This window comes from Pundamilia nyererei, unplaced genomic scaffold (assembly GCF_000239375.1).
Source record: "Pundamilia nyererei isolate P.nyererei 1_Seehausen unplaced genomic scaffold, PunNye1.0 scaffold00200, whole genome shotgun sequence".
Lineage (NCBI taxonomy): Eukaryota > Metazoa > Chordata > Actinopteri > Cichliformes > Cichlidae > Pundamilia > Pundamilia nyererei.
Genome location: NW_005187601.1, coordinates 902675 through 924128, shown reverse-complemented (window position 1 = coordinate 924128; position 21454 = coordinate 902675). Strand labels below are relative to the sequence as shown.

At 42.0% G+C, this 21454-nt stretch overlaps 1 protein-coding gene across 1 annotated transcript in view; it reads left to right on the top strand.

The window, feature by feature from the left end:
* Nucleotides 1-17948, top strand: part of LOC102213240 (para-nitrobenzyl esterase) — a 21750-nt gene extending 3802 nt beyond the window's left edge. Inside the window, exons 3-10 of the mRNA XM_005747604.1 lie at nucleotides 457-877; nucleotides 4143-4250; nucleotides 6619-6815; nucleotides 7628-7827; nucleotides 7909-7967; nucleotides 9197-9364; nucleotides 13472-13699; nucleotides 15511-17948. Of these exons, the coding sequence (XP_005747661.1) occupies nucleotides 457-877; nucleotides 4143-4250; nucleotides 6619-6815; nucleotides 7628-7827; nucleotides 7909-7967; nucleotides 9197-9364; nucleotides 13472-13699; nucleotides 15511-15653 (1524 nt within the window). The 3' untranslated portion in view covers nucleotides 15654-17948. The remainder of the gene's footprint in view (nucleotides 1-456; nucleotides 878-4142; nucleotides 4251-6618; nucleotides 6816-7627; nucleotides 7828-7908; nucleotides 7968-9196; nucleotides 9365-13471; nucleotides 13700-15510) is intronic.
* The last annotated feature ends 3506 nt before the right edge of the window (nucleotides 17949-21454 follow it).

Below are 21454 nucleotides of genomic sequence, written 5' to 3'. Positions count from 1 at the left end.
GTGTGTGTGTGTGTGTGTGTGTGTGTGTGTGTGTGTGTGTGTGTGATTGTGATTATATCGTATGATATTTTATCGTGATGTGTTCAGGATCTCTGTTACATTGTTAATGTTTTGGTTGTGCTGCATGAAAGACGTTGAGGGTGTATTAGGGAAGGTTAGTTACCGGAGCTGGAGAGTGAGTTATTCAGGCGAACTCTCAACAGCATCAACTGCCCCGTTACTGTAAAACCTTACTAAACCCTGGTGAAGCAAAATGTCTTGCGCTTAAGACTCTACATGAAAGTTAAAATATATATGTTCAGTGCACATAGATTTATAGTGTATATAGTTACATAGTTATACATATCACACAAAAATCCACCACAGTGCAGTGGGTCCTGGGATCCTCCTCCAAAACTCAGATCTTCAGGAAAGTACAACAAGTATGCTCTGACAGTTTTAATCTTTTCTTTGTAGAAAAATGGAGCCTACTCCTTTAAGGGCATGTCCTACGCTGCTCCACCTGTTGGTGGCCTGCGCTGGGCTCCTCCAGCTGAACCGGTATGCAAGAGTGGGGTTATCGATGCGGGCCACTTTCGCAGCATGTGTCCTCAGGTGAGGCCCTTGTCGAGCACGGGGAAGGTGATGGGCCAGGAGGACTGCCTGTTCATCAACGTGTGGACCCCCACCCTGCAGCCTGACGCCAAGCTTCCCGTCATGGTGTGGATCCACGGAGGATACCTGCACATGCTCAGCGGAGGAGAGAAGGGATACTCGCCTACGGAGAAGCTCGCCGCCGACACAAAAGTGGTTTACGTCAGCTTCAACTACAGACTCAATGCCTTTGGCTTTCTCGCCCTACAGATGCTGAGAGAAGGTTCTCCAAGAAACACCTCAGGTTAGTCGGTGATGCACAGCAGGACGAATGTGGAGTGTTTTACTGCAGCCAGCAAACAACTGGCTGCATGATATTTGTAGCCTGAAGCCTTAGCTGAAACAAGCTAATGAATATACATGTTGTGTAAGACATTTGTTAGATATCAGGAAAGGTTAAAGGAGACCTGTTCAACTCTTCCAATTTTCTGACCCTTATATAACCTGTTGCAATGGATTTTAACATGGTTAATGTCTCAAATAATGAGGTCACTGTGCATACAACTCTCCCCTGTGAGCCTAAAGGCTTCACACTAAACAAGCTTTTCCTACGTTTGCCTCTGTATGTTGTCAGTGACAGAGGAGATCTCAGCACCACAATTATGTCAGCGCACAAGCCCCGCCCACTGGCTTTTCATACCTTTTATTAGTTTTTTCAATGATCTGTAATATCAGTGACCTAAAATGAAGCTACGACACAGATTAGATGTCATGATCTGTCGGGATATGAGCGGAGCGTGGACCCAAGTGCAGGCAAACGGAGACCAGAACGGATAATGACAAAAAGTGAGTCTTTATTTTGGCTGCTACCAAACTACAAACAGGTGGAACAGGGAAAGCTAAGAAAACCTAAACTGGGAAAAACTAAGCATGGAATAACACCTGAAACTAGAAACAAGAAACTTGAAAACCTGGAAACGGGATGGAGAGCAGAGGTAATCCGGGGGTAACACAAACTATATATACACAGAGAGAAACGAGGAAATGGCGTACAGCAGGGAGACACAGCTGATCCTCCATAAACATTACGACACAGGGAGGAAGCAAAACAGAATACACTGACATAAGACACAGACCTTCAAAGTAAAACAGGAAACACGACACAATACGCAGCTGTGGGACACGGGAAAAGTACAGAGTAGACACGGGAACAGAGACTAACACAGGCGAAGATAAACACAAAGAGAGGAAGGACTATAATCACTAAGAACTAAAGGAAACCAAAACTATGAACAATATATCAAATTATAAAGTCAGAAATACAAGTACTGGGTCGCAGCCCAGTACAGTGACATTAGAATAAAGTGATAACACAACAGCTAACACTTCTGAAAAATGTAGTTCTTACAGAAGAACTTTACAAAAAGTTAAAAATTAAGTTTGGCATTATTTGCACTGAAATATAGACGGTATAAAAACAGACCGCTGTGAAATAGACTGAACAGCTATTGCCCAAATTTTAAATTCGACCTTGCAGCTCAATACAAAATCATAGAAATGCATATAAAAAAATATTGTAATAGTAGATCAGTCCAAGTTCATTATCTTGTCCACCTCTGCCTGAGCGCTCCGCACAGTCCTGAAACCTTGGCTACCGGGCTGTGGATTTCACTTCGTTTTTAAGCATCATATCAGTTCTCCACAGTCTGGGCTCCCTGCTCAGTTTAGCTACGTTCCCCTGCTGCTCTGTACAGACAGCAACCTGCTTGGTTTTCCACACGCTTGGTCACACACTGCCCGCTCTGCTCTGCATCCTCAGCCCGGCATTAATTATTCATATTTTACCTAGCTACGCTGCCTTAAATTCATTTATCAATCAGCTGTTGCTAGCTGTGAAAGGAAGAGCAGCCTTGTGTTGTTGTGTAAACGGGCGTGTTGCTAGGCAACCCAGCATGCCATAGTAATGGTTTTGCAATAATTTCTGTGGGGTAAAGATGACATCCTCTGCAGTTCTAGGTATAAGTGGTCATGTTTTCTTTTCGCAGCCCAAAACTCCATATTTGATAAATGAGCCTGAAAATACGAGCTTATTCCAGTATTTTCAAAATGCACAAATCTCCAGTTTAACATGAGTAAAAATTATTTGACCTGTCAAAGTAACTTAAGGAGACCAAGAGTAGAATATAAAGGTGTAGCTGATAATTATTCATCGACTTTAAATATAATCTGAAACTATAAGCTAAAATGGAATCATTGTACTATCTTTGCCTCACAAAGTGGCTTGAAGTAACTGTTGTGATTTGGCGCTATATAAATAAAACTGAATTGAGAAGCCTGCAGTGAGATGACCAAACGTTGGGTATTTATAACACGTAACAAAGATCTGAATATTAGAATTTTGAGTTAACACTGAAATATGATGCGTGATAGATTATACGAATCAACATATTTAAATCAGATATCTGTCCGACTGACTTGGAAAGCTAGATCGGGTCATTTCGGTGCTTTTGTGACAGCAGACTGATGAGAACACAAAGAGACGGAGAGTGTGAGTTTACCAACAGCAACACATGACAAGTCTGTCCACTTGGTCAGAGTGGTACTTTCACCTCATTCACTCTGCTGTCTGTGCTTACTAATGACGTTTTAAAACCACTCCATCGCTCACACAGTCTGGCTAAACTACAAAGCCTTTCCCTGTCACCATCGACCGCACGGTTAGCGTACGCAGCTGGCATGCGATGTGGAACCGAGACACAGCTTGCGCTCCGTCTTCAGGCCCGTTCTCATTATTGTTTGGTTCCCTCAGAGGTGAACCGTGAGCCATTTACTAAACAAATAAAGTGGAATAAAATGCAGCCGAGTTTGAACAAACAAACCTTTTTACATGCTCAGTTAAAGACCCTAATTAGCGTCGTGGAGTTTCAGAAGTAGTGACACTTGCAGGGAGCTTTTAACGGCTTCTGTTAGGTCGCTGCAGTGCATCGTGTGGAGTTAAAGAAGTTCTAATGGCTGTAGTGTATTTTCTTACAAGCCATTTACCACTTAAACCAACCCTTTTAATATTTATGGTGTTTACATTGTGCTCCCAGTTAGAGGGAATGCTGAGAAGTCCATAGCCTTCCATTAAGATGTGTATACTTAATGAATGCTAATGCGATCTTTATAAATGGAGCTCTTTCCTAGGCTTCCTCCTGCTTGTTTGCATTTTTGCGCTGTGAGTCAAGTGGGTCATTTCTGTTACGCAACCCGAATAAGCCCACTGTGACCTTGATGTGACAGAGCCTTGCGTGACACGATGGTGTGATGGCAGGGCACACGGCTCCTTTTCGGCATTCCAGAGCCTCCTCTCTGTCCTCTTCACTATCACTGCTCATTTTTAATAGTTGTAATCGTCCCCTGCCCCATTTCCTCGCTCCCTCAGCTTGAGATGAGTTAAATTTAGTTCATGCTGCCAGAACACCACAGAAAGCTGGTTTCTGATTGAGAAAATAGGACATCAGAAAAAAGGCTGCATCAAAACCTGACTAATCGATCTCTTCACAACTCTCCCCTTCCCTCCTCTGCAGGGAATTATGGCTTCCTGGATCAGATCGCAGCTCTGAAGTGGGTTCAGAAGAACATCCGTGTGTTTGGAGGAGATCCTGGCAAAGTTACCATATTTGGACAGAGCTCAGGTATAAACAGTATTAAAAAAAATCATTAAAAGTGTCATCGGGACATGCTGTGACACATGCAGTCTCAAACTTACCCTAAAGGATTGAATGTTTTATGTCTGTGTCCTAGAAAAGATTCGATCTAATTAAAAGAAGAGATACAATATATTAACAGGAACACAGATTAGATCTGTCATGTGATGTTGTGATTATAAAATATAACACTCACTTATGTTTTCGAAGTTACAGCAGTAACTCACTTGCTAGTAGAGAATGTGCACATTAAAGTTATTTATAGTGAATGCCCAAAGCAGTTACAGCGATTTGATCAAATCTACAGAAGCATTAAAGACACTGCCAGAGTCGTATAACATTTATTTAAAAGACAAATCATGTTAAGCACTGATGTGCTGGTAGTATTTTGGTCAGTATTGTACTGCGAATGAACGCAGTGTATACTGACATAAAGAAAACTGTCATTTGAAGTAAAAACAAAAAACTGATAAAAAGAGATGGGTGTGGTGTCAGCGTTTTCCACAGTATTATATTGTATTAATGGCAGTAGCAAGTATACTTTGTATACCTTATGACCATATCATTTAAACAGGGCGATAATCAAACCGTCTGCAGTGGTAGACATTAGAGTCCTGTGGAAGTACATGGTCACTGCTTAAATTTGATTGAAGAGGCTAACTGGCAGCTAGGTAATGCTAATGAAATGCCCTTGATTAACTGATCATTGCTAAAGTATCTATAAAAACAGAAGCTGTGGCAGTTTACTGGTTTGGAGTATTCAGGCGGATGTTACCAGTGTCAGAGTCTTAGCACCCCAGCAAATCCCTGGGTCAAACCCTCTGCCAAAGCTCAGAGAAACTGTAGAACACCAAAGAGCTACACTTCAGACTCAGTTGGCTTCACGAAGTTTGTGACAGAAGAATTAGAAAAATATTGAACAAAATGGCCTTTTTAGAAGGGAAAATGGCAGCAAACCACTGAACAAGAGCTCTAGAACAATTTACTAACTGCGGTAACGTATTTTCCGCACTATAAGGCGCACTTAACATCCTTTAATTTTCTCAATAATCTACAGAGTGCCTTATGTATGAATTCTGGTTGTGCTTACTGACCTCGAACTGATTTTATGTGCTACACGGCGCTCAAAAATCTGTCAAAAATGTTTTAGTGCGACTTTGGTAAGCTACGAAGCCGCACCGCTTGATCAGTGTTGCCAACTCCTCAGGAAGGAAAATCGCTATTGGTTGTCCTAAAAGTCGCCAGATTTGTCGCTAGTTGCATTTTAGAAAAAAAGTCGCTAAGGGGGTCTGAAAACTCGCTAAATATAGCGACAAAGTCGCTAAGTTGGCAACACTGCGCTTGATGGATTGTTGGAGCATCGTCAGGTGCCTCACGGAGTAATCAGTGTCCTAAACTCCATCTTCTTCAGGGCCCAAAGTCAAACGAACCCTGCAGCATCACTGAGAGTTAAAAACTGTCTAAATTCTTTCATCTTTAATAAAATCATCAGCGTTGCTGCTTTACCAGGTGTAACAATTAAGTTTAACATCCAGGCATTTAACGGAGTTAGAAGTTAGCAGGAAGTTAGCTCGCTAGCTTCCACCTAAGCATGATATAGCATGTTCTGACTGAGAGATTTCTGAAAAAGTTCAAACGTGCACCTCTGCTATCACTTCCAACATAAATGAAGACAGAAAACTAAACAGCAGTGACGTTTGTAGGGTCACTGAAGTTTGGCTAGCTGGTATATAAGGATGTGCTACGTGATCGCTAGCGACACAGCTATGTTAGCATAACATAAACACAGTGGAGGTGGAACGTTAACTCTTTCGACTCGATAAAAGTTAACGTGAGGGTTCCCAATGGTTAGGATGCTGTAAACGGACCAAACTTCAGTGAGGAGAACAACTGAGATAATCCATCCACAATATGAGGTTAGGTTATAATCCGGTGCACCTTATGGTCCGAAACATACGGTATATGCACCAATCTGTGTGTGAATGGTGCAGATGCACAAATCAGCAATTTATGACTATGTTCATACCAGAAATTTCAAAATGCCTTTTGCAGTGCAGCCTGATGGAAATGCTATCACAGAACCTAATAAGAACTGCAGAATGCCACAAACCTCAATGAACTGCAGCGATCTGTAAACAAGAGTGGGCCAAAATTCTTCCACAACCACATGAAAGATAATTACTTGCTCCTAAAAGTCCTGAAAACATAAGTGTACACTTCACATCTTTTGGGAGAGTTTGAACGTGCAGGTGCTTGCTATGTTGTCTATGTATTTAATAATAAGGTAAACCAGTAGAACCGCTCCATCACCTGCAACCAGCTGCTGCTCCCATTTTTGTACTTTGCTCTCCTAAAGGTGGAACGTCAGTGTGGACCCTGATGATGTCACCATTAGCCAAGGGTCTCTTTCATGCAGCAGTGGACATGAGCGGCTCGTACATTTACAATGCGACCCTGGAACAAGCCGAGGTGGACAACCTGGCGTTCCTGAATAAGACGGGCTGCGGAGATCTGGCCTGCCTGAGGCGCCTCTCTATCGGACAGGTCCTGCAGGTAGGGGGAGGAGGAGGCAGACAATCAATCCTAACTGGAGAGCCTTGTTGTAAAAAATCTGTGAAAGGCAACGAAGCTATCACAGTAATAAAAAATCTAATAACAGAAAAACGTTAATTTCTGTAATATTCTCCTTAATGTCTAAAGATATCAGGAAATATCTCATTCGTAGCTCATCTATCCAAACGGTTCTGACATTTTGATCAAAATTAAAATTACATTTTTCATTTTGATGGCTCATAATGTCACGTCCAGGTGCCAAAAGACCTGGACATCTCTAATTTTCCTATGCAGTTGATGAATAAATGGGACACTAAATATAATTTGCAGCCATGATTACAGGCAGCTTTCCCTCAAACACCACTGAGCTTCATTAAACTGAGGATCCTCTGATGAGAAGAGAACCTGTAGGTACATGAAGAGCTTCATTTCAACATGACGATGACCCCGGGAGGAATTATGAATAATGTATGTCATGAAATGATGATGACAGCTGAACTTTTAAAACTGTGACAGTCATCAGACTGCAGGTTACTGTTATTAGGTTTTTAAAATGTCAAAGTAAGTGATTCAAGATGCCACTCAGGAGACTGGAAAAAGAGCAGTTTCCGTCTTATTTTACCCCGTAATTCTGTTAAATACAAATTAAAAAATAGTCGTGTTTTATGAAAGCGAAACCTAAACTCACTGTGGACCAGTCGTCTTTACATACATTGTGCTCCTCTCCTGTCCAAAAGAACCATTAAGATGAATATAAGTTTGTTTCCTTCGTCTTGAATCTTATGCTAAAAACAATAAGCATGTATTCCTAGGCCATCCCATGGCAGGAGTACCCCTCCTGGGCAGCAGATGAGATGACTGACCTCCCCACCAAAGGGAAATCCATCGGCCCGGTTGCAGTAGTGGACGGCTACGTCCTCAAAGCGCCCCCTTTTGAGCTGTGGGAGAAGAAAGGAGAGCACAGTGACGTCCCTTTCCTTGTCGGAACAACAGAGCAAGAGGCTGACTTCGCGTGAGTTCACCTGCTTCCGTTTCTCCACATTCAGCTTGTGCTGAGATGAGTCTCCACTTCAGTGCTGTGTTTCCTCCACAGTCCTCCATCTACAAACATCTCCGAGTGGACCTGGGGGGACTACACGTGGTTCGTAACAGGTAACGGCTTTAAAGGGGGTGTAACCCAGGTTTTTTTTTGTAGACGTCTTCTAAATTTATCGCATGCAAGCAACCATGGAGCCACTGTGCTGGAAGAAATGACTGCTATGGTAAAATGGTACATGGCCTGTATTTGTATAGCACTTTTCTAGTCCCTAAGGACCCCAAAGCGCTTTACACAACCAGTCATCCACCCATTGGTGATAGCAGCTACATTGTAGCCACAGCCACCCTGGGGCGCACTGACAGAGGCGAGGCCGCCGGACACTGGCGCCACCTGGCCCTCTGACCACCACCAGTAGGCAACGGGTGAAGTGTCTTGCCCAAGGACACAACGACCGAGACTGTCCAAGCCGGGGCTCGAACCGGCAACCTTCCGATTACAAGGCGAACTCCCAACTCTTGAGCCACGATCAAGGATTCTCTCAGAGATTGTAGCCACTTGGCTTCAGGGAATTAGACCAAGATCAGGGTTAGTGCTTTGTAGTTTGTAGTGATGGTTGAATGAAGTCACAGGAGGCTTGGGAATTTGATTGAGAATATTTGAATCATTAATGAATCAATATCTTTACAAACATGGCCCAATAAACATGCCTGTGTGTGTGTATTGGTTGCACCATAGAGCAGCGGTCCCCAACCCCTGGGCCACAGCCTGGTACCGGTCCGTGAGTCATTTGGTACCGGGCCGCAAGAGTTGAGGCTCCGGTGTGAAATTTATGGTTTTCAGGGTCTTTTCCCGTGATGAAGCTGTGTGTCTTGTTTTGAAAGAAATATTTACGCGTTACCATAGCGACCAGAGAGCATTAAGGTGCAGAGAGGAGGATGTTACTCTCAGTGTTGTTGGCGCATTTCAGGAGGACGCTGCTAATAAAGTTACACAATTACACAGTGAATTCGCGTTTATTATTATATTTACAAAATACCACAGTTTTTGTCTCGGTCATATCATTTTATTTTATTGTATTTTGTTGCACCTTAATGGCCGGTCTGTGAAAATATTGTCTGAGTCAACTGTTAACCACGCTCTTGACACTGAAAACTAGGCTTTACCTCACTAAGCCCAAATCCAGTTTCATAGTTCAGGCCACTGTTCTGTTTGATTGCATCCTGCTCACTGACGTATGATGCCAGGGACTGAAACTGAGTTTAAACAGGAAAATCTGTGTAAGCACTTCACATGATAACATATTATGTGTGGACTGTATATGTCTGTGTCGTTTTCCTCTCAGCTAAACTTAAGTCATTCGGCGACGGTCTCGTCAAGGAGGCGTTGCGGCTGTATCCATCTTCAGCCTGGTGTCCAACCAAAGACCGCTGCCCAGAGAGGTCCTATACCACCATGGTGTCTGACATCAGGGTCACCTGTCCCAACAACGACCTGGCCCAGAGGGCTGCAGGTAAACTCATGGATCACTGAATAATATCATGATTATGATAATAAAATTGATAATAGGTTCTCCCATAATAAGAGCTTTAACCCAGATGTGCAGTGCTCAGTGATGATTAAGTGGCAGCTGGAAAACCAGCAGGGTGGATCATCTAAGTGTTTTGAAGTGGAGGCCTCACCATGGTTACTGCAACTGGTTGAATAAAGTTTGACCAATTTCTGACTGAATTGTTATTTCACAACACCCAATTTCCATCTTAGGCTTCACTTTGTCTCCACTCTAACCAGTATATGTGGGGGATTAGAGTTGAGTCTCTCTAACCCAGACCTTCCCAAAGTGTGGGGCCATGGCAGGGGGGGCGCAGGATGAAAAGGGGGGGGACAAAACGCTTGGACACTGCTAGCACAGGCGCCTACAGAAACGCAAAGCAGGAGATGAAGCATCGTTGAATATGTTTCCAAACCAACTTCATTCTAAGCCAAAGACTAGAAAATATGGTGAAGCAAATCTTCCCTTTGGTTTCACCTGCACAAGTGCCGAGGTAGGTCTCCCTGCAGGATTGGTTTTCCCTTCATGGGGAGCAGCGCTGGGCTGTTTAAATCACGGACAAACAGAATCCCACATTCGTGATTTTTAGTTCAAACACTTGTTGTAATGACTAACTACTCCTGACATTTTGGAGATGTTAGCTCTTTATACAGTAAAGTTACAGCGGGATACAAATAATATCAGGCTGATCCTGTCACGATGTTTCCCGCGGTTCAAATCACAGACAAACAGCATCCCACAGCTGTTTATGTTTTTAAACCCATTTTGCACAGAGAGGCATTTTTTTGAAAAATGTATTGATGCAATGTTGAATATTATTATACAGGAAAAAAAAAGGCTACACGTAAAATAATCACATCGTGACGCCTCTGCCTTTGTAAATGGAGAGACAGTAACTGCTTGTGTATGTAAATGTGTAAAACCTGCAGATAGTCAGATTAACAGTATTTCGTCTCTATCTGCCATTCTGCAATTCATCTCATGTAAACAATAATGTGGCGCACAGCGTGACGTGAATAAAGGCACATACCTTTGATGTTGCGTGACGAACTCTGTATTCCTCGTCCACACGTGAACGCGAAAAAGGAGTTTTAAAAGAATCTCAGTTTTCGGTGATTCCAAACGCCGTTTACGTGGACGAAACAGCTGCGTTTTCAAAAATACCCGTGTAGGTGTGGACGTAGCCTAAAAGAGTTAGTAGTTTATTTTATTACTACCTGTAATTTATTGCAGGTTACTTGTGTTTGCTTAATTGTTTACTAAATGTTTGAGGTGTGAAATAAACCGCAATGAAGCAAAATATGGGCGTGTGTGGTTGGAGGATGTGTGTGTGCGTGCGCGCGTGCACGCGGGGGGGAACATTTTTCTGTAAAACAAAGGGGGGCCCAGCAAAAAAAGAAAAAAGTTTGAGAACCACTGCTCTAACCAATCACCACATCAGTCAAGATTCAGTCAGCACGCTTAGTCAATATACTGGTTTATACCCTTATTGTAAGAGGCAGAGGAAGTAAAAGCTGTCTACCTTTCCTTGGCTGCAGTGCTCAGCTTTAGTCTTGGCCATGGCCCTGGTAGCTGCCCTCTTGCAGCACACTGTCTTTTCATTTATTCTAGTTTGGAGATGATGATGATGGATCCCCACACACATTCATTTAGAAGCAAAGATGTGGCTATATTAAACTTTATCAAAGTGTAACATATCCCTCATATTGATAATATTGATCCATCACCCAGAGCAACCCTACTCTGACATGTAGTTGAGTAGAAGAAAATCTAAATATTACAGTAAAAGTATCTGAGAACAGAAGTTATTTGCTTTCTTTGTTTCTTTGCTTTGTAATCTTTACTTTATAATACTTTCTGATATATTTATTGGTTCTTAGTGAGAGCGACAAAAGCTGAGTGTTTTTCTCTGCTGATACCAAAAGTGAAGTGATCTCCTCTGACACATTAGTATAATGTAACACAAATATATGTTACAAGTCGTTTTCTTTTCACAGTAGCAAGCCCCCTTCCTTCCTTTGCAGTATGGCACCATTGTGCTTCGTGTAGGTTTGGTGTCAGCGGTGAAACTCTGAGTAAAGTGACATTTAGCTGTTGTGTGAGGCAACTGCACGGCTTCCTGGGTGATTTTTCTTCCACTTGCTTCATTGGGTTTTTTATCTTGTGCAGCTTGGTTTTTTTTGTTTGTTTTTTTGTCTTTTCTTTCATCTCTCGCTGAGTCACAGTCAATCTGGGCTCGAAATGACTGATAAATGGGAGATTCAAATGGAACCTACATGTTGGTTTCAGCAAGAAATGAAACATTGCTTGTGGCTGAAATAATAGAAAAAAGCTTTTCAAATAACATTTGACTCTAAAAATGTACGTAACACCAAAAAAACACAGTTAGGTAGGTTTTATGTTTCTTAGAACAGAAATATACCGACTGTATGTACTCACATTACACTTTCATTGCATATTAACATTTTTTGTTGCTATATACTTATTTTCCAACAATTTTCACACGCCCTAATTTGCCAAAAGTATTCAGTCACCCAACCAAATCCCTGAAGGTTCAGGTGGTCTAATCACCTCCGTGGCCACAGGTGCATACACCCGTGCATGGTACCACGATAATACACCCCCTGTGCAACAAGCCCAGTCAGGAAATTTCCAGTCAACCTTTAGTGGTATTATAACACAGTGGAAGACCACATGAAATCATGGAGTGGATGTGCAGAGGTTGTTAACTTTCTGCAGAGCCAATCACTACAGACCTCCAAACTTCATGTGCTCGTCAGATTAGCTGAAGAACAGTTCATGGAATGGGTTTCCTATGCTGAGCAACTGCGTCCAAGCCTTACGTTACGGGATGTAACGCCACTGGACTGTAGAGCAGTGGAGACATAATCTCTGAAGTGATGAATGACACTTCTGTCTAGGATGTCACAGGGTGAGAAGCTGGGTCCTTCACAGATGGCCGTTCACTCTCACAGCCTTGTTAGCTAGTTAAGCTAACATGCACGTCTTTGGATTAAGGGAGGAAACTGGACTTTAGCCCCTGAATGTGTCACATGCAGGCAATTTGAAGTTTTAGCTTTAAAAACATGAATATTTCACAGTTCCAGCTGTTTTAAATCTTTGCTGCTTTTCAGGAAGGTTTGGACTGCTGCCCCAAGATTTCACAAGTGAGGGATCAGCAACAGTGTAGCTAAGCTTTTTATTTCATCCTGTCATGAGTGTCGAGAAAGAACAAAAAGTATGAGATGTCATTGGATGTCAAAGATCAACTTTTTTTGTATATAGTTCGGATCTCTGGAGGGAACTTCTATCCAGCTGGTCTTCCATCCTCGCTGACTTGCATCAGAGGTTTTGCAGACACATCGAATTGCTGCTAAAATAATCTCCCAAAAAATGTGTAATTTGAACACTCCAGTGAAAACTCCCTCCCAGACTTGTGCACTAAACGTTTGATCGTATTCGTGAATGTCAAGCATTAAAATATAAATCCAAACTAGAGTCGCTTCAACAAAGGCCCAATTAATTAATAAGCCAGAGGACAGATGGGTAATTTAAAACTATTTTTCCATTTAAGTTACTTTTAAAGTCCACGACTCAAACATTCCACTCGTATTCGCTTTAGTGTGTTGGTACATTTATTTCTCATTATATTGAGGAATGATGGTAAAAAGAATGTGGTGACTTCGCCTTTGGCTTCAAGAAACTATTGCAGACATTTTCAGTTTTCTGACACTGTGGAAGCAAAGAAATCATAAAAAAGATGTGAGGTCGCTTCCACCTGTGTAATGTCAGCAATGTTTGCGTAATTCAAAGTTTCTTTTGTCGTAAGTGTTTGAAACAATGTCAAAAGTGTTTTTCACATTTGACATTTGGTTGAAGATTCTTTTTCTTCAGGTGACAAGAGTAATTTTAATAACAACAATTAATAAAGAGGCATTGATGCTGCAACTGCAGGATTTGTTTTCTTTTGTGTTTATGAAGATAGAAAGTGGAACATTTACAGCAGGATACATTTGGTTTTTTGTCATTTTTGACAGTCTAATAAGCTCTTTTGTAACCATTTCTCAGCTGCTCTCAAAAGTCCGGTGTATCGCTACGTGGTGAGGCACACGCCATCCGGACCTGTCAACACGTCCAGCGACCTGCTGCCATTCCCCAGCCGCTTCTCCTTCCACTGTCTGGATGCCGTGGCGTTCTTTGGAGGGCTGGAGTTCATTTTAGGGAAACCTCTCTCCGATAAGGACCGGCGCTTTCAGGATCTCATCACACGCAATCTCGTCAGCTTTGCCAAAACAGGTGAGGGCTGTTTGTAAATCATAGATAAGAGAAGTTATTGTGTGTGTGGAGTTAAAATAGTGGATTCAGGGCTTCAAATAAGTCTTTGCAAGTAATTGCTGTGAGCCAAAACTTCAGGCTAATAGACAAGTTCAGATATCTCTGTGCTTGAGAATGAACAAAATGCCACCTGCCTAAACCTTCTGTTTGCGAGGTGCAGCCAATCAGAAGAAGAGGAATAAAAACAGTTAACTGAGGTGCTACACTTTGTGTTTTAAAAAAATTCAAAGTGAGCAAACCCTACTTTATCAGATGTGATGTGATGATGGCAAGAACCCGTCTTTTTGTATTTGTATTACACATCAGTGTTTGTGCTGCTCGCCCATCTCACTGCTGCCACTCAGGACCAGAAAATGACCCCTAAAATTCCTCTAAGGAGCAGAAGAGAACAATAAGAGAATAGGGTTGCTCTTAGCATCCGAGATAAAAGCAGGTTCCTAACACTAAATGGTGTTTCTCCTTCTGCACATCTCTATCAGCTGACCTCTGTGCCCTTTGTTAAGCAGTGCTCGGAGCTTGCTGATGTTCCTTTGTTCAGAGTACCTGTGAGTTAACTTATAGCTCATCCATCGAAAAATGTGATGTAAAAGACTTTTAGCCTTATGAAGGGCTCATAAGGAACTACCTTGGATTTCTCATTTGATGACTCAGTGTATTAGTGTGACGTGTTTTTTTTTTTCTTTGCCTTTGTACATTGAAATTCATGTCATCACGGCGTGTCTTTATTAAGCAGCAGCCTCCAATGCTGAAAAAATGAAACTGCATTACACCGATGGCAATTTGAGGCTGGCTCCCAAAGATTTTGGACTCCGTCGATAGTTTGCTGTTTTGCAACAAATGTAAGGTGGTGAGATTTTGTGTAGCTGATCCACTTGCTTGCTTTGAAGGGGTAAAGCCTGTTTGTGGCTGATTGCCAGCACATGGCTTTTACCCATCGGCTGTGTGCGTGTGCTGCAGACTGTGCCGTATCATATTGTGCACAATTTTACATGAAAGTGTCATATTGTCACATCATTGCTACGAGCACGCCATGTGTTTATATTTTTCAGTGTGGACTACAACAAGAAAAACCCAGGCGTGTCATACCACGTGTCCAATGATTGATTTAGTAAAACCGAAGCTACTCCAACAACCTCCAGCAAAGCACAACGCTTTGAAAAATATCCATGAAAACTGTTCTCACCAAAGGTGGGAGACACAAGCAGGTGGTGACTGAAAAGTTAAAAAATGACTCAAACTAATTCACTTGCTAGTCGCACTCCATATGACACGAAGAGCAAATGCTGGGTTGAAATGATGGATCCAGTTATATGATGGTAAAGGAGAGCTTCGAGTATTTTCTTTTTCTATATCATCAGTTGTTATCACACGTTTTCTCCAGATATTGACATGATTTTGAGGTTATATCGCTCACCCCTTAGCACACTGGTGGACAGTAAATGGTCGGACACACAGAGATGTGGGTTCATCTGAAATTCTGATGGACGTCCACTACTGAGACCCAAGCACACCCTCACAGGAGTGGCTGATACAACAGTGGTGACAGATGGCTACAAAGGGAGCGGGACACACGTTGACTCCACTAATTTCCTTTTTGCATATCACTTTCAGAGGCAGCCAAAAAGGATAAGGAACTGGCCAGATGCAGATTTAAAAAGGAAAACATACTGTACACTAGACTGTGTGGTGGACGAGGGGATTTGACCTCGTCCACCTCCCGCCTTGATACTTTTGTGCCTTAAAGTTGCACTGTTTCTCTTTACTCCTTGCAGGTAAGGTGGAGACAAAGTGGTCCGAGTACCCATCAGCCATTGCTTTCTTGTCCGACATCCTTGAGGTGGACAGTAACTACACCTCTCCTCAGTGTGATCTGTGGAGGAAGAACGGCCTGTATGCCTACGCCTGGATGAACTGAGCACAGACGGCAGCTGGAAGCCACTTTGCAGTTTCTCTGCTTTGTCTCTCATCCAGCTCAAATCCCACAGCAGCCGCTGTTAGTTTGAATCCTCAACAGAGATGAAACGTTTGTTTGAGGCAGCGTTTGATTGCTCAATCTTAAATCTATTATTTTAAAGTCCAGCAACAAGCCATATTTGTGTTTTAAATAATTTCTCACTTCATTCCTAGTTTAAGTTTGTGTGTTTTTTTTTTCCAGTTACATTTCAGTTAGAGGTGCAGGGAATTCTGGCTGATCCACAGGATGTCGCTATGGACTGTTTTAAAACTAACAGCTTTATATTCAAGGAAGCTTAACTTGTTTGCATTAGAGCGAGGTGAGAAAGACTTAACAGACTCTGGGTCTGCATAAAGTAACTGTACATTAAGTGTAAGTGTAATGGAGCAGACCAATGGGAGCTGCAGTGAACTTGGGTTGTTATGGGTTTCAAAGAAAACATGTTTGTGCCAAATCAATCTGAAACATGAATTGAAGTCCCCTTTATCTGGGTGCAGTCATGTAACATTACTTTAAAACACACAGGAAGTTAAACTACGCTGATCTGCTGAAAATGTTTATAGATCAAGAACAAGTTGGAACCCTCTTCAAAAAGCTCGTGAAATCCACTCGACCGAGGGAAAGTTCTTCAAGTCTGGCTCCTCAGAGCAGTTTTGGAAATATACAAAAGAAAGGTTTTTTTTCCTCAAATTAAGCTTTAAAAAGGTAAAACATTTGGATAAAGGCAGGAATGCTGTTTTCCTCCTCTTTATATGTAATATGATGAAACATTTCTAAACCTGGAGTCTCTAAGAAGAAGTCCCTGTTTGACCGCTCACGCTGTGCAGCAGCTTCTGTTTCTGACCTTTGAATGGTCATCACTGGGATGAGAGCGGGTCTGCTGCTGAAACTCAGCAGCCGTGTCAGCCAAGTCGGACATGAAGCGAGACCAAATTGAAAACAGAGGAAACACTTTGGCCACACCAACACAATCTCCTCTTATCAACTGTGCTAACTGAAAGATTTGCCTTCCTGCAACTTCATCCACTCACAAAAATGAAAATGAAAGTGAAGTGTCTTTCAAGGTTTTTAGAAACTGAAGAGAATCCAGTGCACTCTGCAGATGAATAGGTGTAAGTGGGGACTGGGTCTTTCAGAAAGTACCAGCTGCTCTGAGGGCAGTTCAGAAGCGTACAAGGAGACACATTTGATTTCTTCATTTTTATAAGCCAGAACATTTCTTCTCCAGCTGATATAAAGCAATAATAACCTTAACGAAGGCTCAGTGTGTCTCTCATCTTTGCAGATTGTTGCTGCTAAAGCCTTTAACTGCTTCTAATGTTTTTAAAGAAGTGCAAGGGTTCTTCAGATCATTTGTTTTCTAAAGACGTGCAAAGTCTTGTTAAATATATTTGAGAATACAAAGGAAGGATATCATTTCACTATCATTTCTGTCAACCTGGAATTTCGGGGTTTGCCAGGACACATCCAGTCCTGATGACTAAAAGGCTTTTCGAGGATTTACTTTGTGTCCTTTATTCAGATTTTAAATGAAAGACTACAGTTACATTCCTCCTGCTTCACAAAGTTTAGTGAAATCGCAAAATGAGTTAAAAAGAAATGATCTTAATAAGAAGCTTAACGCGACTTTGTAACCATTTGTCTAATGTCCAAAGTTCACTCAGACAGAGACACAAACATAGTTGTTACAGCTGTAAAAGTATGTAAGTACACCCAGGTCATTTTCACACGGACTCTTTGTCTGTATTTACAGAGGAAATATTAAGGTATGAAGGGAATATTTTTAAAAAAGAGATTTTTGCTTTATAATTTCAAGACAAATGTGTCTGTGTCATTTTCAACTGTGAATGTGCTGTTGAGTCACAGGATGTTAGTTTTGAATTTTGTCACTTTCTGCTGTTTGCACTGATTTCAAGCTTGGCCACTGCGAACATGTGAACACGTTTCGTTCTTTGTATATTTGATTTAATTTGTTTTGATTGGTTTTAAATGCTCGCTTCCTTTTGCTCCTCATTTGTTGTGTTGTTATGTGAATCCAATCAGCAGACATTATGTATTTAAAGATGTACCACATTTCCATTTTAATCAAACGACACTAATCATTGCCATCAGTTTGTTTTTATCTGCTTTGGTTTTGCATCGTGTTTCTGTTGTTTTTGGAAACAGCACTTTGATGATTATATTTGGCTGTGTGTTCATGTGTTGATGTTCACTTTTGTATGTTCAATAAAACTGCATCATGCTGACTGTTGTTAACCTGCTAAACTTGAGGATTAGTATTAGTAAATTAGTATCGTTCTCTTGGTTGGAAGGATGTAAAAGTTTTGTTTTGTTTGTTTGTTTTTTACAGTTGAATGAATTTCCTGTATTAACTGTCCAGTTTTGTTGATCAATACAATAAGAGTAGCACAAATTACCAAGTCAGAAATAAGTAGACTTAGTAAGGAACCAAGTAAGAAAAAATATAGCACAAGCTAAGGTTTTACATGTGTTTCTTTCTAGAAGCAGAGCAGGAATTTATCTAAAGAGATGCAGCTGAAATAAAATCAATATGTCTTTGATATAAAGGTCTGTTAGAAATTGTCACAGTTGGTGTGCGGTTGGGTAGGTTGAGAGCCATTCGCTGGCTAAATCGTGAAAGTTAAGATGGAATACTATTAAAAACCTCTGTCAAGATTCAAGATTTGTATTTGCCATTTGCGCACAGGACAGGAAATGCACAACAGTCCATCCACACTGGAATTGTTGTGCAGAGCTCTCTAGGTCAAGTCACATTTTTAAAAGGTAGAAACAGCAAATAAAGGAAAGTAGAGATCAAGCAAAGAGTGGAGCAATCTTCTAGTAGTATTCATGATATAAAAAGATTTATTTTTTTTTTAAAGTCCGGGAAGTTAGGTCTCCCGTGTTAACTCACAAAGTCCTGACAACGCGAGTATGAACTCGCATACTTGAATATTTAGAAACGGCTTAACAGTCTGCAGTCTATGAACAAGCTAACAATGTTAGCTCGGTGGCGAGTAGCCTTCAGTAATAGTAATAAAAATCCCACAGCAATAGTACATCGAAGATACTGAAGTTTCGTCCGTCCCATTCTTATGAAGTGGTGTCGGAAACGCATTCCTGCCTGTGCACTGCTGCCTCTGTTGTGCTGCCTCTGGGTCCATTGTGTAACTGACGCTGCCAACATTAACAGGACGCTTACATTAGAGCCTCTTATTGCGTGTTTTGTTTGGGTGTCCTGCAATCAGAATCAGAGAAACTGAATTAATCCCAGGTGGAAATAGAGTTATCCAACTGAACTGTTTATCCCATCGTACATTTGAAATGAGGTAAAGTAGTGCTGTGTTCTTTTTAAGTGTTCAGTGTCTTTTGCTTGCCATCAGTCTGACAGTTGCAGGGAAGAAGCTGTTGAAAAGCTGCTGTTGTTCTGTGTGTGATGATGCCGTCCGCTCTGTTGTGTCTGAGCAGAGAGTGAGCTGGATGGTGTGAGTCCCTGATTATTCTCTGCTCTTTTTCAGCAGCGTTGTTGTGTACAGAGAGTACATGGAAGGAGGCTTCGTGACCCTTTGCAGAGCCTTCCTCTCTGCCTGTGTGGTGGTCCCGTACCAGACAGTGATGCCTGTGGTGAGGATGCTCTCTACAAGTCCTCTGTAGGCCTGGGTGAGACGGCGATGATTCATGCCAGCTTTCCTGAGATAGAAATAAAGCCTTTGCTGGGCGTTTTTCACTGTTGCTGTGGTGTTGAGAGTCCAGCTCAGGTCTGATGTAACCTGCAGGCCCAGGAATCTGTGGTCGTTGGCCCTCTCCACCTCTGCCCCTTTGATGATAAGAGGCTGCAGGGGAGGGGGGGTTCTTCCTGAAATCAAGTATTACTTCCTTAGTCTTGTCCGTGTTGAGGATGAGGTCATTTTCCTCTCCATAGGCAAGAACACTGTCTACCAGAGTCCTGTACCCAGACTCGTTCCCCCCCCTTGATGAGCCCCAGGATGGTGGTGTCACCAGCATATTTCATGACGATGGAGTTTTCCTGGGTGGAGACACAGTCATGGGTGTACAGGAGTTTGGGGCTGAGGCAGCGGCCCTGTCGAGATCCAGTGCTGACGGTGAGCTCAGCAGAAACGTGCCCTCCCATTCTCACCACCTGTGGTCTGTCTGTCAAAAAGTCCAGAATCCAGTTGCAAGTGGGAGTTGGGATGCCGAGGTCTGTCAGCTTCTCCATCAGCTTGCCCGGGTGGATGGTGTTGAAAGCTGAGCTCTAGTCCAGCATCTGCTGCTCTCCAGGTGTTGCAGAGTAGCCATTGCTGTTGCATCATCTACTGATCGATTGGGACGGTATGCAAACTGGATGGGGGTCTATGGTGTCCAGGACCCTGTGGTTGATGTGTGTGAGAACCAGTTTTTTTAGACACTTCATAACGACTGGTGTGAGGGCCACTGGCCTGAAGTCGTTCAGGGAGGAGCTGTCAAGTCTTTGGGAACTGGTATAATGATGGAGGATTCAAAAATACATGGGACTACTGCCTGGGATAGTGACAGGTTGAAGATATCAGTGCACACAGCTAGTTGTTCCCCACAGGCCTTCAAAACTCTGGGAGGAACTCCATCGGGTCCCACAGCCTTGTGGGGATTCACTTTTTTCAGAGCTATGTGATAATAAAGATGACGTGGAAAATGCAAAGGAACACAAAAAATTACTTACCGACAGGTTGCTACCCCACCGCAGTGTTAAGGAAGATACTTTTACTGTGCCACATTCATAAATAAGCACATTACTCATTTGCACTTCAGATGTCCCATTAGTAACTTCTTATTGTTGTTTTTTAAGCTACTTAACATGGACCTATGGGTCTTTGAAGCTAAAATAAACTACTCAGTGAAGCAGTGTTGTGTTTACACAGAACATATAACACACAACAGCGAAGAACCATTTCAAATAGTATCTTTACTAATTTGTTACTGGCAGTCTGTCACAAAAACTGATATTTTGTTCATATTTCATTGGTTTCCCAGGTTAGTTTCCCTCTCAGACTTTTTTATATTTAGTTGAATCTATGTAAAAAATAAATGAAAGATTTAAAAAAAAGTCTGAAAGGCATAAAATAACATTTTGCACCAACAAAAATGCTCAAGAATGGTTTTGTGGTAAATGGATTGGTTCCTATAGAGTGCTTTTCTAATCTACCTGAGCACTCAAAACATGTTATACATTTTATCTAAGTGCTTTCTATCTAACATTCCTGCTCCAATGGATGCATCAGAGAGCAACTTGGAGTTAGTCTCTTGCCCAAGGATACTTGACATACAGACTGGAGCACCGATTAGTAGATGACCTGCTCTACCTCCTTGGCAGCAACCCCATTTTTCAGCATGATAATGATCCCAAACACTTTGCCAGTGCAGTCAAAGCATACCTGGATAGAAAAACAAACACTGGAACAGTATCAGTCATGGATTGTTCTCTCCAAAGCTCAGACCTAAACATTACTAAAGCAGTGTGGGAAAATCTGGACAGAGAATGGAATAAAAGGCAGCCAACGTCCAAAGAAGAGCATTGAATGTCCTTCAGGAACCCTGCAGAACTATTTCTGAAGACTACTTAAATAAATTGTAACAGAGTTCTAAGAGAGTTCAGGCTGCATTGAAGAATGGATGTAGCCATACAAAAAATCTAATTTAGTATTTCCATTCATGCTTGCATGTTTCAGTAAAGTGCTGCACCTCATTCCCATTCTCCTCGAAAAATATTAAGAAATGAAGGGCAT